The 18,581-nt window shown below is 44.8% G+C and overlaps 1 protein-coding gene across 1 annotated transcript in view; it reads right to left on the bottom strand.

Moving 5' to 3' along the window:
* Positions 1–925: 925 nt before the first annotated feature.
* T265_00740 (hypothetical protein) overlaps positions 926–18,581 on the bottom strand; it is a gene marked incomplete at both ends in the record, with an annotated part of 46,108 nt that continues 28,452 nt past the window's right edge. Inside the window, 8 exons of the mRNA XM_009164589.1 lie at positions 926–1,183; positions 1,913–2,006; positions 4,823–5,090; positions 5,977–6,173; positions 10,972–11,034; positions 12,387–12,883; positions 16,873–16,942; positions 17,238–17,442. Coding sequence (XP_009162853.1) covers positions 1,059–1,183; positions 1,913–2,006; positions 4,823–5,090; positions 5,977–6,173; positions 10,972–11,034; positions 12,387–12,883; positions 16,873–16,942; positions 17,238–17,442 — 1,519 coding nt within the window. The remainder of the gene's footprint in view (positions 1,184–1,912; positions 2,007–4,822; positions 5,091–5,976; positions 6,174–10,971; positions 11,035–12,386; positions 12,884–16,872; positions 16,943–17,237; positions 17,443–18,581) is intronic.

The raw sequence follows: 18,581 nt of genomic DNA, 5'->3' as shown, positions 1-18,581 counted from the left end.
ATTCACACACGTTTAACGGCGTATCCAAGCAACTCAAATTAGACCTCTGTCAAGCAAGCTTTGACAAATAAGTTTCTATCTCGTTTTTGGCTCTCTAATTCCTCACGTCCGTTTCATGTGCTCTGCTTTCCAACCAGTTTAGCGATGTGAATGATTATCACGCAGTTAGGCCCGTCTAGAATAAGATCACTGGAACAATTCCTTCCACAGCAAATATATGTAGCACAGTAGCACTCATGTTTCAGACAAAGACGCGGTGGGTTTCATGGAAAACGCCAAATCAGCAACAAGATTTTAGGCGCGTGAAAAGGTTCGAACAAATAAGTAGAATCTTTGTGCTGTCCACTTAAAGGCAAGCAGGCCCAAAATTCGTGGACAGTTTATAAAAGTGTAACATTGTTTCCATAGACTAATGACGACCCTTGTAAAATAATTCAACATAAGCCTTCTTGTTTTGAATATAGCCTCGAGGTGAGGAGCTGTCATCCCTGGCCTGTTTATAACACATCCTCGAAAATTGGAACAGCTGTCGTGAGTTAATTAAAGCAATGGTGAAACTCAGATAAAGCGAACAGTAAAATACCCTTAGAGATCAAATAAACTGAAAGTGTGCGCATTTCGCTCTTCCTCGTGTTCACTCATACATACGAAGCAATTCATGGGCGTCTGGACTGCGCTGACAAACGCGGTGTTAAACGAACTGGTCATGGATAACATACGACGGAACGTGAAGGAACTCTACGGGAGTGGGCATAAGTCCCAATACGTACAGATCATAGGTTGTTGTCTGCACCTACTGTGAACGGACGACAGAAGGAAGAACACCATTCACGCGAATACCATTGCTGTTGCTAGCACCATTCGACAAAATGGACCCGTCCTTTCTCATTCCCAGATTGTGTGGTACGGATAACGAATAATGCACTTGATAATGTGTATTGCATTATTAATAAAAGTATGCATTCGTCTTGGATAAAAATATTTAAATATAATACATGGGGTCTGTACACACTGAGGAATAGGAAGTTCGTACGACGAGAATAAGTAAGTATGAAGGATTAAGAAACAGTGTACTCATCTCCAGCATCCATTAGATATTTGTCACAAAATTCGCCCACTATTGATATGCAGTTCGGTGTCGGAACCAAGGTTAGCTCTTCAGGAGAGGCCAGGATTAGATCATCTGAAATGTATGAACGACCACTATGAATAGGGACATGGATAATGCGGTGCAGAACAATCCAGTAAAAGGTTACGACTGTCATGCAAACAAATATATCTATTCGTATTTGCATTTAACAGACCAATCTGCACGCAATGTTAGTTGGAACATGTGATTTTACGCGAACAAATCTGGCAGCAGCGTGGGTGACTTCACTGTATCAAAGATATAATGTATGAAGCTGGAGGACCGTATACGCGGCCAATCCATGTTAGCTTCCAAAACGTAATTCGGTGTATCAACCCTTCATGTGTTCCACACCGGTGCCAACCGTTTGAAATTTGGTGAGTAAATTCTTCAAAACCCGAAAACCTGCATTTTCTGAGTTCCCAAAGATCCGACTGATGCTGTCAGTTACGCAAGCACGACGCAGAAGGAATGACGGACGGCCTAGGATTCGATGAGTGTCCACATGAAATTGCATTATCTATTTTCATAAGAACATGATAATTCAAACTGATCAACGGCTGTTAACAGGGAATCGAGCCAATATCGGAGCAATTGTACGTAATACAATGAGTAAGGGACAAACAACGACCAGAATGTTGATAACCGAAGACCTTGCTCCGGGGTGGCGTACATACCACCTATGCAGTATCTGGTGGGGAATTCCTATAAGTGCTTCCCTTTGTCCACTGTTCCATGAATAGGGATTTTTAATTGAATGGAAGGGGAGAAACAAAGTCTTACCTGAAACCGTATATGTAGGTGGTCGGGAAAACAAAGAAGGCTTGGGTTGTCGCGTGATTCGGAACAGTCGGATGGCACCAAGGTCGGAGAGCCACTGCGAGAAATGTATGCGGGAACAGGTACGGGTATGAATTTACGACTGCATCAAATCGAGCCACCCTTCAAAAAACGCGTCCATTGAATGAAAGAGAACCAAATCGACAGAAGAATTTCTCAGACGTGTGCATTCGCGAAAAAAACAGCTGCCTAGGAACGAACTCCAGCTTCGATCTACATTTTACCTGTTTACACTCGCCAATGCAAAAAAACAACCATATGCAGAGATGCAAACGCCACAACAGAGCTCAGTGATCACGTGTAAGTTCTCCCGTGTTCCGACAACCGTTATCAGGCAAAAGACTGCTTACTTAAATGTGAGTCCAAACACACACCTACACGCTACAGCGACTGCTTTATTTCAAAACCGTCAAAAACACTCGCTGCCTAGTCACACTTCGATTGCATGCAAAGCAGAACGAATTCATGATCCGGTTCATGGTGCAGTTCATCTTTAAGACCATGGCAACGACAATGTAGTCGAGTGAACGGCTGCGGCGATAAAACCACCCACCGATCGATAAAACAATTCATTAAAACAATGTGACTTTATTTTGTCGGGTTCGATAATGAATTCATGGGGATAAATCGGGTTGCAATAAAATCTCAGAGTGAGTAATGTACGAATCATGTTAGCCAGTTTGTGATCCTTTGCCAACCCAGGCCCTACAGAAAACACTTACGTTGGGTTCTATTAAATAACGTCTCAACCGCTTCCATATTCATGTAATTACAGAGCAAACTACCGGTGAGATCAGAGGTAGTACTTACGTTTCCCGCAAAATCGTTTTGCGAGGTTTACTATCCAACCAACTCATGCTGATCTGATCATAAGAGGACCTCGCAGCCACTTATCGCGATATAGAAACCAACGTCGAAGGACGTTGTGCCAGATCGACGAACGTGCATCATGTGACAATTTTGTCCATTTTTACCTTGGGTACCGATCTCCCCACGTGCTCAAATATAGGACTAGTCAAAAGTTGAAATTAGTCTGCAGTCACACCTGACTGCGACCGCTTTATCCGTGACACATGCGATAATTGATCCAAGTCGTCACCAGCAACATTGCTGATGTGAAACCATGATTCGAAGAGCTGTGTTTGGTTGCTCCGTGAGCTTCATATGGCGAATTCAATGCTCAGGCTCCGGTTAAATCGCTGACAAATAACTTATTGTTTCCATAACACAAAATCCGATGAGATCGTTTCATACGCGACACGCCTTACAACCATCCGCCACTGGATGTGTAACAAAGCATTGGTCTGTTGCTGTGTGGTCGAGTGTCTAAGTTCGAAGAGGAACACTAGAGTGACTACCATGCGGGGACTGTGTCACGTGTTGAAGAAACAGGATGAAGTCTTTACAGTGTGGCCGAGAAGGACAGGTTCGCGAGATTGTATAAGCGCAGCATCAAGTTACATCCCTTTGTCTATGTTGTGAGTATCCAGGTAATGATGTACGCTCCACCGATTTCGTACAATCTCCGTATAATCATAATGTAACAAAATGCTTCAATATTTAGCTGTTCAGTCCCTTGGAGCAAGTGATACCTCTGAGTAGAGAGGAATCCTACTGGGACAATTCAACTAACTATTGAGGAATCTTACAAATATCACTGCGACACAGAAGGGGAAGAGTTCAGCGGGGAGCAGTGTTCACGAAGATTCAGCGATCAGTAGGTACGTTAATGTCATTAGCGAACGCCTATTCTTACCACAATATGAACTCGGGTGTATGTTCAAAATCACCCCTAATTCCGTTCGAAACAATGTACTTTGAATGACTGAATATCACCGCGAGATCCATTGTAGAACTGACATAGTTTAGCGCTGGAAGGCGTTAACTTTTAACCGGTGAATGAACACGAAGATTAGTATTGGACGTTGAACTTGTCCGTTCGAGTTCTCCTCGAAATCGGCTAGATGTATACTGCTGAGGATTGTCAATAAGAATGGAATACCACTGCAGCGTTTCTAGGCAGATGCAGGATGGTAGCTCAAAATGCTCGTACTATACGCAAACTTACGTGCAAGTCATCAGTTAGCGTACCGATTTGACATGGTGGGATCATAGTCCGCACTCTCCACCGTAAGATTCAACATAAATTTGCAGCATGTGTATGTGACTTAGATGCCTCAGGAACTTCCATGAACCTTTATAATCCTTCTCTCATGCTTAAGGTTTAGTTGTCCCCTGAAATAAACAGGTCTAGGCATCGAACTGATCATCAACAAGAATGTTCCAGCACCCTTGCGAACTACGCTCAACAAGAACCTTGCATAAAACGAAAGATTTAGTTTAGCTGAGCGATAACTAGTAAGTGATTAAGGACGTACCAGTCCCTGCAGCGTTCAACCTGTGAGGAAGAAACACGTGGAGGCCAGCACCGAAGGGCCGAAGATGAGCATAGTAGCGATCGTATTCTCTTGGCACCCACCATTAACTTTCGCAACGAAAGACATCCTTATTTGATAGGTGATGGTTGGATATTTGCCAGTGTCCCAGTCACTCGAATGTGATATGCTTTTTACGTGTTGCTCTGGCGATTCCACGCATTGCCAAGCTACAACCAAATACCTCCTACTGTGAAACGAAGAAATTTTGCACGAGATGGCGTAGCTTGGGCAAAGTATGTAGGTATGCCAGATCAGAAAATGGGCCTTGGTTTAGGTAGTTCTAACCCGTTGATGCAAAATGGTCACAGTGAGCAACCAAATGCAGCTGCGTCACCTCGTGTTGGACTTATACAACCCGACAGGTTGAGGCAAATCGGGTCAGCGTAAACCGAAAAAGACTAGTTGATACACTCACGAAAACAAGACGCCGAATGGCTTGTTGTCCGAATAGGCGTTGGTATTGACCTGCGAAACTGGCCAAATTAGTCCCACCACTATCTGTCAAACGAACAATGAGAGCTTGCAGAAAGCCACAGAGTGCTCGTGGTTTCGGCCGGCCATCTTCGGCGCACCAGCATTCAGGAAAGAAGAAGCCCATTTCGGATGACTCCGAGGGGTAGTCCTTTGGTTCCACTAGGGAGGTGGACGTGGTTCCAGGGGAACCAGACTCTATGTCATCGACTCTGGAAGAAATCAACAAAAGGAATTCAGTTATCAAAAGATACGGAGAAGCAGAATCCAGGCACCCAGTTACAAATGGAGGCGGTGATAACCTGAGAGGCTAAATTCGGCCAGAGTGAAACTTTCATTTAGAAGATTCTGTAGCTGTATATGTTGCATGAAAACCGACCACATGTTTCATTTCGCCATGTATCGGGCTCCGGAACCATTCTTGCTAGCTACGATACTATTTACTAGTTTGGAAATTTTGCGACTAATGATACTTAGGAAACAACACGTAAGTAATCAGTCCCAAAGGGGCGAAACCGGACATGGCATATCGAGTAGACTTCACTAACCTTACAAGTGTCATCGTACTGAGACTGCACGTTTACTCAGCCGCTGTCATTTGATACAGTTAGTTCCTAGGGCCGTGCAAAGGAAGTCCCTTGAGGTTTCCATCAAAAGTTACAAAAGTTACAAAAGTTACATGGGTATCTAACTTGAGAAGAAAACTGAGTTGGCAGTTAACGTAACGTGAAAGATGTGAGCAAAGAAAAACCGATGTAGTATCCTGCTTACGTATAAGCATATCACACTGTTGATCAGATAATCAGGACTGCTCAACTAGAACGCTGTCGGTTTGGATCACTCTGGAAATTCCTGGGACGCGCGGTGCCCAAATCAAGGAAACCAGTAACACTATTTGGTTCACATAAGAAATCTAACCGCATCCTGACAAAAGCTAACCGAAACACTCACGGAGTTCTCACTCACTGAATTTTTTTGTGAAAAAGTGCACAAGACCATTAGTCGCCCATCTCAAGAGAAAACATCACAGNCTATTTTACAGTGCATTAAGTGGTAGGGAAAGCATTTGTAACAATGACTGGTGCTCAAGGGGCCTACCTAGCGCGCTTCCGCTTGGGTTCAAGGTATGAGGATTGGGAATTGCTCGAATCATCGCCTTTATTTACGACCTGATTAGTCTGTTGACCACTCCTGGGGGTTGAGGTCTCCCCGTTTCCAGGTTTGAGGTGGACCAACCAAAGGCGAATATGGCGACGGTGTACAAATCGAGACACAGTACTTCCCAACCAACAGATCTGTGGAGGAAGTAGGACGAAATTGCATGCAAGTGAATGGTTATGAAAAGGCGGATAGCAGGATGACGAAAGGTTCAGTTCAATAAACACTACCTTCATCTGGATAAACTGAACAGTAGGCAAGTAGGTTTTGGCAACGTTGTAGAATGCAGGTAGCTCGGGTGAATTGCTGCGCACTCGAACTAACTACACTCCACATTGTTATTATCTTCGGGCGTTATGTGCTCAAATCAGTTCACCGATGGGAGACTTTTGCAGGTCGACTGGGTTCCACAAGACAGCAACTTCGCTTTCTCTACGAAATCCTGAGACAAAACGAATTACCACGCAGTGTATCTTACCGAACACTATGCAATCCAACTGCCATGCTCGGCAAACAGACCAACAACCAAGCAAGGAGGTTTGTGTTTTAAAAACAAACATAAGTGGTATATAATAATGAAAATATGCAACACCACTCACCTGTCGAGAGATCCTGATCACATTCGGGGCACGTTGCTGGTCTAAACAATGACGGTAAGGCTGTACCTCGCCTACAAAGGACACATCGTCCTCGTGTGGCGCGTATTTTCGTTTACTAGCATTTGTCGTTTGCTCCATTCCACGAAACACTTCGAGAAGTGAACAGTGTTGTCTACAGGCTAGCATACTGCGGTCCTTTGACGAAAAGTCCATGAAGGTAGATCACAGGGTAAACACTTATGTTCAATCAATTCAGTTTATCAGCTATAAACCGTGTACCATAGGCACCCTGGTTCCACCGGAGTGTGAGACATACAACCACGCCTTGGAGACGAAGGCGTGGAAATTGGGTGGCTGCGCATTGAAGGAGATAGCTTTGATACACCAAAGCCACTGACGGCGCGATTGGGTCATTTCTGCCAATGTCATCAACCAATGGAGTTTTGAGTCCCGAGGTCCCCATTCAGGCAGGCGGCAGTTGCCCACCCGACTAAGTTTACTGGTAAGTGTTTTCCTACTTCGTTGCTAGGTCATAAGCTGCCTACCTCTCGGTCGCTACCACTCAGCACAGGGCTGGGCGAAAAGAGCTCTGCAAGACAGGCGGTCTTTTGACATGTCCTAACCAGTGTAATTCATCCATCGCTGGAGAGTACCTTCTTCCTGAGACCATCTGGCCTACACCATAATGGCTAATCGATGTTCGCACCAGACCTGACCAATGCCTCGTAGACACCGATGGTCAAACGTTGACACCTTCCGTTAATCCATCAACCTGCGCAAAATAATACCAGAGAGCATCTAAGATGCGACGGATGCTCGATGGTTTTCAGATGATTCTTGCGCCCTTTTCGAAAACTTGGATGGCGGTGGAGGAGCTCCATTCAGCAGGCATTGTTTTCGTGTCACATCCCCTGCAGTATGGTTGTCAGACTATCCGCCAGAATCACGCCACCTTCTTTGAAGAGGGCGGGCTGTAGACCGTTCGGGTCAGGTGCCTTATCGAGCTTCAGGATTGAAATCTCAGGCTGGATTTCGGTTGCTGATGGTGGATTGGTGTCAATGTTCCATTCGGGCCGCCTTGGTTATGTTGAAGGAGGCCAGGTGAACCGTTCAGCCCATCGTTCAAGATGGAGATAGATGGAGTGAATTGCTGTTGTCCTTTTAGCATATTGTCTCACTGACACTTTCCTTCTTTTGACCCGTTGACCGAATCAGTTGAAACAACGCGCGTGTCACCTGCGGCGAAAGCTTTCTCCATCTCCTAGGCCTTCGAAATCCACCACCGTTCTCTGTCATTCTTCAAATTTCTGATTACCCCTAGTTGTTGGTATCACCTTTCTGGCAGCAATAAGATCTGTTGATCTCAACGATATCCAGTGTTCATTTAGTCGAGTCAGGGGGCCTGGACAAACAGTTCTGAAAACTGCGAGCATTGTTTCTTTAACCCGCGTCCATATAGCATTCAAACAATCTTCATCATATGCATGTCTGTGCGCTTCCAGTAGCTTTCCAGTCAAACCAATTCGATATTCTTCATTTACTGAAGCCTGTCGAAAATGACGAACGGAGTTGCTCTCCTTTGGAACGCGTAACGATGGCGGAAAGCGAAGCGCTAGCCGAACCCGCATGATGACGTGACCAGAGTCAAGTTGCGCACCCCAGAAGGACGACAATCCTTAACTGATACTCTCCATCGGTAACTGATAGCTACATGGTTCAACTGAGTCCACGACTGTCTTGTGGTAGGTGGCCTCAAAGTAACTCGAGGTGTGCGTTTGTGTTGGAAGTTGGTGCTGACCAGGAACAGACGATGATCCGCACACAACTGAAGAAACCGATCCCAATTATCCGTAAGGTCAGCATCGACTCTAAATTTGTCAATAAAAACAAAAAAAATCACTCAGTTGTAACACCCTTTCGGTGTCTATCTACCATGACAACAGAAGGAATCATGAGGGATGGGTTGGTGCCACGTTGACCAAGCATAAACAGGTGAAGTCGAGAGGCAGAGGTCGGGTCCGAACCACGGATATTCCAGTGAGTAAATTCGCGTTCCAAACACTTGAGCCATTTTGAGCCTAGACAGGGGTTGCAGTGTATGCTGATACGACAAACAAACACCTTTTACCGCATTGACCCGCGTTAATCTTAATTGAGCCAGACAACCGCACAGCTCAAACACGACTGTTTACTGGGATCCAGTTCAGCAAGGCGCCTTCAGCCTTCGGGCTGAGTGCAACTCCGACACTGTAGGATCACCAGAAATTTGAAGAGTACAATGCGGAACATCTGAGCTCGTTTTAAGCAGTTGGAGGAGCACAACCGAAGTGGGATCTTGTATGCCTGTTTCGGAGACACAACATAAGTTGACAGGGAGGGAAAGTAAGATCTCCGCAAGCAATGTCTGTTGCCCAGTTCGACGTAGACTACAGACATTAGAAGCTGCAATGTGGATCTGACATTTGGAAGTGATTATTTTGGTTTATTTTTCTTGGTGAAGGTTTAAATGCCGAATATTTGCTAGGGGGTTGGAAGAGGGTTTGTTTGCACTGCATTGTTGGACAAATGGGCAGGGAGTGTGGGGCTAGGCCGATGAGCGAACAGTTGAAAGGGAAAATTATACTTCCCGGTTGCCCAGGCCGACGAAGAGGGTTTAGTTGAGGCACTCCACCTTGAGCCCTTGATTCGAAAGTGTTATCCACAAGGCAGTGAGGGGATATGGGTTTTTTCTAGAACCCTGTGTCTAGCCTCTGACTCAAGAGTCTGAACCGCGAGACAGCGGTAGTTGGAGTTTTCTTAAAGGATTTCTCCCGGAGACAATGAATCAATAGTCTGACCCACTTGTCTGTAGAGGGCCGGCCTGGCCCGAGAACGAAAGGAGTAAAGCATTACTGTCTCACTGTTAGGGCAGCCGCGCACAGCCGGTGCTTTTTGAGCGGCACCAGACTCTTTGACCATAGTGAATGATGCGACAGCGGTCACAGTCAACCGTTACGTGATCGCAGTGTGCGGACACACTGGTCGCCTGGAAAAAACGCCCCCTGTCGCAGAGGATAGCACGACTTCACTTCCAGACGGAATACTCGTAGCCCGGGGACTCGGTGTTCTTCGTTGGGTTGCTCCCCGCTGGTCTTTCTGACAGCGTTGAACTTTTGGGAACTGAGTTCCAGCCAGTATAGCCCACAGCATCATTGCAAAACTGAAGTCCGACCACCACGACAAGGTGACAGCTTTGGGTCGATCCATTCCGCCGCAAGATGGCGTTGTTCAGTGGCTTGGTTCAAAGGCTTGCAAAAGCTTTTCAGCATAGATTGGCTTCACCAATAGGATGACATCGCCAGAGTGCTTGTATCCGCCACCGAGCACCAACTACATCGTGATACGCACTCTCACAAGATGTGAACAACATGTAAGTCTATTAAGAAGCCTTTTTCAATGAGTTTTGGCTTCACTCGGGTTTTTGGACAGAAGCTGGAGTTGTTTCAGGTGGATGTCCCAATTCTTCCCAGACAACCGAAAAATTGTGGGTAGCTCACAAGAATAGTTACTCAAGAAACGTCAACCCCACATTTGAGAGGATGTACCTCTATGTGCCACATGATGAGTGATGAATGAGCAGCGCCAAATGCTGCTTAAGTCCGAAACAATTACGCTGTTGATCAGCCGCAAGTTCTTCAACTCAGAATATTGCGCCAAACGTTTTAAGTGCATGTTACCTTCGTTGATACAGTCATTCTGAGACACAGCTGGCTAAACCACAGCACATCAGAGGTTGAAAACGTGCACTTTACTTAAGTGGAAACACATCAAACGCATGATGATCAGGACCCAGGAAATAGGACAGAATCACTAAGACTCCATGTACCCATAAAACTTGAATACTCGCAAACGAGAGCCCCGACTGGTGGCGACACCTGATGGTATTGCTGGCGACGCTAGCACCCATCTGCGACAACCCAACCAACAATACTTGCGATAAGCGAGTTTGCGAATGCCATGTGTTCACATGTATCGCACACTGACAAACAGACTCAGTACAAACGATTGTCGACCTAAGAACGACTGAACCCCGCCCCTTGGAAACTTATCTTTCAGGGTGTAACTTCATACATAGAAGAATGTTTAACACCCTGATTTATCGCTGAATGAAGTAGATGTGGGACGAAAACCTCGAATACCCATTAACAAAGTCCCCAGGGGAAAGAATCCTGAAACCAGGAGTATTTCCCTTCGCAGTACTCGACAGCGAAATGTTTTGCGAACGGAACGGTACCGGACCCAGAAACAATATAGGGTGAACTTTCAGAACAATAAGGTCCGTGAATAAAAAACATACCCTCTTGGTATTTAGTAAATGTTCCATTGAATCAGATACTTCACGGGAATCACCAAACATCCCCTAAAAAGATATGAAGTGAGAACAAAGAAATAACAAAGTGAGGTGACATAATGATCACATGGTGTAACGAGTTGCATCTATGTGGTGATCCTAGAAAGAGTTACGAATTATTGGTATTCTCTCCTTAAATGAAAACCAGCCTTTTCAAAGAGGCTACCATTTCAGCACGGGTTCTACCCGCGTCCATGTAGTTCCCATTTCGTTCCATTGTTTTAATTATGGTGACCGAGGGAAGATAATGTCGAATGAAATTCGATATGATTATGAGTAAAGCGACATAAACTCTACAATTAGTGGTGAACTTTTAGACGTCTACGTATCACACCCCAAATCGGCTGTACAATTCAACTTCGATAGAGCGGTATTTTTCCTTTCATACAAAAGTGTCCGTTGAACTAATCGAAATGGCAAGCCCTCAGGTTAATATACATGTACCCGAAACGATGAAGACATATCTTAACTTGTGACGTGAGTGGGAAACCAGTCTCCAAAGGCTAGGAACATTCTACATACTAGTCATTCTCAGCTAATATTCGCATCTGTTTTGCCACATTATTGGAGAAAACTCCTCCGGGTAACTTTCGACGTTTGATTATCATCACCACTAGTATCCATTATAGTCACTTCAGCAGATATCTGTTAATTTCAGTTTGTCAGCTAACAACCATGCCGTTATGGCATTGTTCATCGAAAACGGGAAAATCGGTGAGTATGGGCCATTAGATGTGGTTCGACTGGTTACATTCAAATGCATAACCTTATTCGACCGATGATTCGGAGGGTCGGCAGCATGATAACTGAGAAAATCTTATGGGTGCTGGTCTAATCACTGGCCTTAGGACAGTCCATCACATACACAAAACATACCTAGCTGCCATACCATCCTAAGGAAGCACCGGGGAGGGGATACTGCCAGGCTGTCCAGGCCTAGACAGGGGAAGTCGAGAGGCACAGGTCGGGTTCGAACCACAGTCAGTAAATTCGCGCTTCAACTACTGAACCATTTCACCCCTTGAGCCATTAGGATAGCATGACTATCCTCATTTTCGTTCGACTTTCCTTTTAAGTAACCTAAATGTGGAAACGGAGTTTGCCAAACCCAAACGCCAAATCATCAACACTCGGGGCTTTTCACGTACAAACACAGCGCAGTAGAAGCCAGTCACCAAATACACTGAGCGACAAAATGTGGAAGTAAGACGTGATTTAATCACGAAATGACTACCACGTGTAATCCCAGGAAATCAAAACGAAACGGAATTCGAGCATACTAAACCACTTTACAGGTAGAGAAACGCTGACCAAAAGTCAACTAGCCTCGAGAAGCTAGACAGTGAGAATGTGAAGCTTACCTTAACCTCTTCAGTTGTGCGTCCAGTGAATCGCCCTTCACTGATGAATTTCTCCAAATCGCACTGTAGAGAAGAACTATCAGGAACCACCATTAGGGTTTTGGTTCCATTTTTCTTCAGCTCCAAAGAGGACATTATTCTATCATTCATTCTGTACACAATGGACTGTATAACTTCGTGTGAGGCCTGACGTTGTTTCTTGAAGCCAAGATACTGCATACGCCCTGTGTCTTCCGTGCACGGTCGACTACGTAGAATTAGCTGACTTTGACAGAATGACAAGCGATTCTCGAACCATCGAAAGCGGTTACTGTATGCAGCGTTTAACCAAAACTGGCGATCGTGGAAACATTCAGGGATTTCTTGCAATTGTGGTAAAAGTTCCCGTCTGATCACACTAGACGACTTCCTATGGCCTGAGGTGTCGCCACTTTTGGAAGGTGTCACATCGGACGATATATCGTTGTCTGCATAGCGGTTTTCAAAACAACGCACGGCTAGGGGTTGATAAACACACGGAAGGTTACACAGTAAACAGATGCACAACACTCACGAGCAATAATGTCAACTGCTAACAAGTGAAGAGATAGGAGCTTGAGACCAGTTGGAACCTTCATGCATTACTTAAGCTCACAAGAAATAACCGCTGGTTGGACGACATATGCCTAGAGAAGCATATGGTATATTGCGAAACTCTGAATATCCAGATAGTCAGTAACATGAAAAACTGTGTGGGTTTCGTGGCATGAACGTGTCCAACTCGAGACATCCTATCCCACCTACCGAAGCAGCACTGAGGCAGAAATCTTTACACCTTAACGTGCGGTGTCTTACTGTGGGTGAAAAACCTTAACTAGGAGCTAGGCGATGGAATTACTGTTCATCCTCCCCTAAATAAGGGGACAGTGTCAAACAGCTCAATATTCTCCAAAAGAAAAACGACCACTGACTGTTAACCTTGCTCAGATAAGTGTTGTTGATGACGACTGAATCTCTGGTGGACAGCGGAATAGCCGTAGTTGGCTTGCATAACTGCATCCTCTGTTCGCGACAACATACATGGGTCAATCTAATGTGTCTCGCGAGCGGCACGTTCCCAGCTCTGCTGTTCGCTCGGACAGTTGTAAACAAAACGTGATACTCTCCCAACTATCTGCGGTGTAGCTCACCGGAATAATGACCAAAAAGTATTTCATGTTGGCAGGTATCATGCATGTTGCGATTTTGGAAATTCAGTTGAGTTGGGGTATTCTGTTGGAGAAATTCTTTGGGCTGTCAAAGGCATTTCCTCCGAGGAAAGGCGTCGCATGTTGATAAATAAGTCATTATGGCAGAGAGGGTTATCGTGATCAACTTTGTAGGTATCTTATATCGGAACCGCAAGTCAGTGCAGGAACAAATACAAGGTGGAGCTCCTGTGATAGATCCCAATACATTGACTGGTCTGATATCCCTAAGAGATCTGCTGAATAGGCTCAATCATGTGTGTACGTTAATACGGCTTACGTGGTCCTACACTGCGGCATCGTCTATAGGACATTGAAGATAAGAGCAAAATCGGTCGACTGCAACTTAGAGCACTGGGAATATCATCAGTGGTCGTTATACAATGAACAAGCCGACGAGGTTCAAAGGCATAAACAAGAATTAGTGATCTGCACAGACAGCATCCAAGTGCATTCTCATTCAGTTCCTATTCCGACCGAGTGACTTCTCTGACAGACAAAGCTTCTTTTACCTATGGTGAGAGTTCAACGCTAATCGTCCGAGAAACGGGAGATAAAGATCATATCACTTGACCAGCGATTTCGAGGGCACCGAGCCACATTGGCAATAGCCAGCATGTGCTTCAACAATGACACTCTAGATTAACAAAACCACAACTCGTTTTATTAAAGCATGTGGTCAAGATATGCCGAGTGGTGCCTCCTCATCAAAAGGAAGAGGAACAAGAATTACCGGACAACAACATAGATCCAAGCATACCAATCGGCCAAAAGAAAATCTTTCATTTCGCGCAAGAAGAAATCTGTTCTTTCGAGATAGTTCGTAGATTGCTGCGTGAAGTATGGGGAGAATGTTATTCAACATTTCGGCACAAAGTCGATCTACAACCGAACTCCTGTTCGAAAAGTCAAGTGAGATCCTGACTGTCTCGAGAAAAGCCTTCCTGATTTGGAAAGCAGGGAACAAACGTGAAATTGCACAAACATCGGCATCTGCCGATTGGAGGTTCAGTTGTGGATAAGGACGGTGGTGCACCGCTATGTGTAGCAAGAAACATTGGTGCGTTGGTTTTTCCAGATATTAACTGCAGTGATTCTGCACTTGTACCACTGATAATAATAACAATATTAACAGTAGTAATAAAGTCTATTCACTGATTTCCAGTTGTATTGCAGCGTCTACAATGACTACCTGGACGACCGCTGCGCTTATAGAAGTTAACGCCTGGGCCTCCAAAGGGATAGTTCATCCGCCAGCGAAGCTATTTTTGCCCGGCCTGAGGGTGGTCTGGATTTCCGTGCATATCAGGTCCATCCTCTGCTTGACGGCGATTTCAACTGTTTCGTGTAAACGGTCAATATACCACGATTGTATACACGATAGGAGCATGAACACAAGAGGCATGAAGGTTAGTGTCTTCCAAACTAGGGATATTTTCAGCAGGACGGAGAAATGGGATTACTCGTTTTCAAAGAAAAGAATGTGAAGTCGAAATAGTCCTAGTAAAATATCAGATCGCTGACCTGTAACCCCATGGCTTCGGGGTATTGGGAGTGTCAATCAGGAAGCCTGGATGATTTGTGTTTACGTAAAATATGAGGTAGACGGAAACTTGGGGACTGCGCCTACCTGATGAGCCCCAAGAAGAGCAAAATCGGTCGTGGACTGTCGAATGCTTTTCAGCAACCCTATGGGCAGCGTATTACGTCTACGGATGATTTTACTTTCCCTAATTGACCACGTTGTACTCGCCCGCTAATCACGTGACGGATGACCAACACTTTCGTTGCTGATGCAATGATGCAACCAGACAAGGATGACAATAGGCAAAGGACAACTATCAAACACTGAAAGTCGGCCGACGTCGTAAGCACGAGTCAATGGTGGTATCTCTTTTCGAACGTTAAAAATTCATGTTTTTGATCACGTGTCACGAGGAAATTACAAATGTGGAGTTTCATCAGCGCGTACACTGACAGTGGAAACGTGATATCGGTAAATGAATCTATGGCTAATTGCACAGAACAACACTCAATATTCCGGTATGATATACCGGAAAAACAAAGGAGTGTACAACTGCATCATACTGCTCCGAAGCGATTGGCAGCCCTCACTTCATACAGCTCTGATGATGAGATTTTCATTGAAGGATTTTCAATTATTAGTCGGAGCTTCAATTACTTAATGAGCGGCTGCTGGGCCGTGCCATTAATTTGGACTTACACACAATTTAGCAATGTGGAGTTTCATCAGCGCGTACACTGACAGTGGAAACGTGATATCGGTAAATGAATCTATGGCTAATTGCACAGAACAACACTCAATATTCCGGTATGATATACCGGAAAAACAAAGGAGTGTACAACTGCATCATACTGCTCCGAAGCGATTGGCAGCCCTCACTTCATACAGCTCTGATGATGAGATTTTCATTGAAGGATTTTCAATTATTAGTCGGAGCTTCAGTTACTTCATGAGCGGCTGCTAGGCCGTGCCATTAACTTGGACTTACACACAATTTAGCGGAACCCCGCTTCAATCGCCAGTGAACTTCCAATGACCAGATTCGATTGTTTCTTCTTGCCCGTTATCCCTCCCAAGATGAAGGACCATGTTTGTTGCAAATTAGTTGCAGCTCATCAGTAGTGGGGAACGTTCAAAACTTTTATTTTGTGTATAATCTTACTCGGCACTATAGTGGTACAAGTTGCGTGAAGTTCTGTTCAATTCAGTTATTCAGCTTTATTCCGGGTGCCAAAGGGGCCAGTTCCGCCAGTTTGGTTAATCAATGAGGGAAGACAAACAATATAGGAAAATAAAGAAAACCAAGAAGCAGACATACACTAGCCACCATGGTTCAGTCAGATCACTGCAAATATGGCGTTTGATAAGGTAGGATATTGAAGATGGCAACTTCCACATAGGAAAGCAAACTGCTACGAGAGTGGGTCACGTTTGTCTTGACGCTTGTCTCAGGGTCCCCAACACGAAAGAGGGTATCAGGAATTCTGCGGCATTATGGGATTGATTTATGTAATTTTGTTGCGAATTCGAAGGTTGGTTTTTCGCTAATCACTTCCATCAGCATGCCTGGGCAAAAAACCCGAGCGTCACCGCCCAGCGATGTGCGAAACGACTCATATACAGTTAGTTGTTAAATGACATCATTGTAGAAACCCAAAAGGAAGTCGGGGGGACAAAGGAAAAAAATAAGAGGATGTTGCAATAAAGTAGAATTCAAGGGAATAAATTAACTTACCTTCATTAATTGTGGCATCACGGATGAAAGTGATCGAGCCAGCTTGAAAGTCCATGTCGAACTGTAAGAACTGGGGTTGACAGAGACAGAGTATTACGCTTAAACAACCAAGCAAAACACGTTAGGGATTACCCGTCGATTTCGAAAAAATAGGCCGAAATTTTTCACACACCTTGAGATTGTGCTGTTGGGAGACCAGTCAGTAGTGAATCAAGAGGCACAAACAAGACAGTTCACAGATGAAAATGGGCAACAGCGTAGAATGGTTTAGTTACAAAAGAAACAGGAAGCACGATCATAAATTACGCCTACCAAATTGAATATACCACAGCACTGAAAAGGCACTACTTCCATCCAGTACTCACTTGATCTTGCAACATGAGTTCCAAAAATACTGCGACCTCGCCGCCACTCGTATGTTCTTTGAAGGAGTGAACAAGCAGGGGCTCTTGGGACGAGCATTCAGTTTTGGGTTCAAGAAGTTGAGGGTCAGTCGCTTTCCAGAGCAAGCGTGCCTGACAGACTTGCCTAGTTTGGGCCACTAGTTCGTACCAAACCCATTGTAAGAAGCTGGTGCAATAGAGGCAAAAATCGCGTAATTAGTATCACATTAAGGGAGTTTGGTACAATGGCTAAACACATAAGCCGAGAGAACTGGTAAGCTAGATCACTCGAGCAACATAACAGAGTGATAACTATCGATTGAGTAACTCCCAAATGAGACAGGCCGCCACACGCTCCTGTTAATCTATAAATGCTTGACCGCACAGTAGTCCTGATTATCCTCAGCTAACGATTGACTCCAGTACTCAACTGATAACTACACCGTCTAAGATCGGATTCGGATCAAGGTAAAGAATGATATTCGTGATAATATGAGAACTGAAACATGCGCAGCAAACTCAAACAACAAATTCAAACGCCCAGTGAGAAAACTACAACCACACGGCTTCTGCCGCAACTAGCGTACGCTTAGTTCTCGGCAACTTCCAATCAGCTGAGATCAGTTGATCCGTTTGCTTCAATTGTTTGCAAGAAACATATATAAATATTCGTGATTCGCTAAAAAATCTCCTTCACTTGCCTTCAAATCACCAGCTCATCTCCAATTATAACAATATGTTCTCTAGACTAGGGGCTTCTACTTATGCTCACCCAAGTTGACAGCTAAAGTGTTCGCTGTGGTTGGCGATTCTGTTGCCAACATGACGTCAACTACTGAACTGACGCCCTTATTGCGCAGTAGAATGGCAGTGCGTGAACACAAAACGATTGGATAAGCCATTAACCCAAGAGGAATTGCTTCGATCAGATTCAATGTCTTGACAACTGGAGTTGTCCGAACCTGATCCTATAACTACCAGACTCATTGATCTTCATTTCTTGGCAGGATCAATATACCAAAACATCAGCAGTGTGTACCGTTTTGAGCCACGGTCGGCTAGTAGTTGACCAGGTGTAAACCATTTGACTTCGATCCGCAGAAATTTCATGCTGTTTCGATGAGTACAGCCGCCTGCGAAATTGTGGACACTAAAACTTCCTCTTGATGCTTAGCTTTGTGCTTCTCAGTCCGGTAGGAACTTTTATACCCCTGAGGGTTTATGCCCCGACAAAAACACTAGTAGAGTAGAATGGTAGTATCACATTCCTGAGATGCCCAAAAGCCTGTCTACTGAATATACTGCATAAGAGGTAACTGATGTTTC

Source organism: Opisthorchis viverrini (assembly GCF_000715545.1).
Source record: "Opisthorchis viverrini unplaced genomic scaffold opera_v5_7, whole genome shotgun sequence".
Classification (NCBI taxonomy): domain Eukaryota; kingdom Metazoa; phylum Platyhelminthes; class Trematoda; order Opisthorchiida; family Opisthorchiidae; genus Opisthorchis; species Opisthorchis viverrini.
This window is presented reverse-complemented; position numbering and strand designations above follow the sequence as displayed.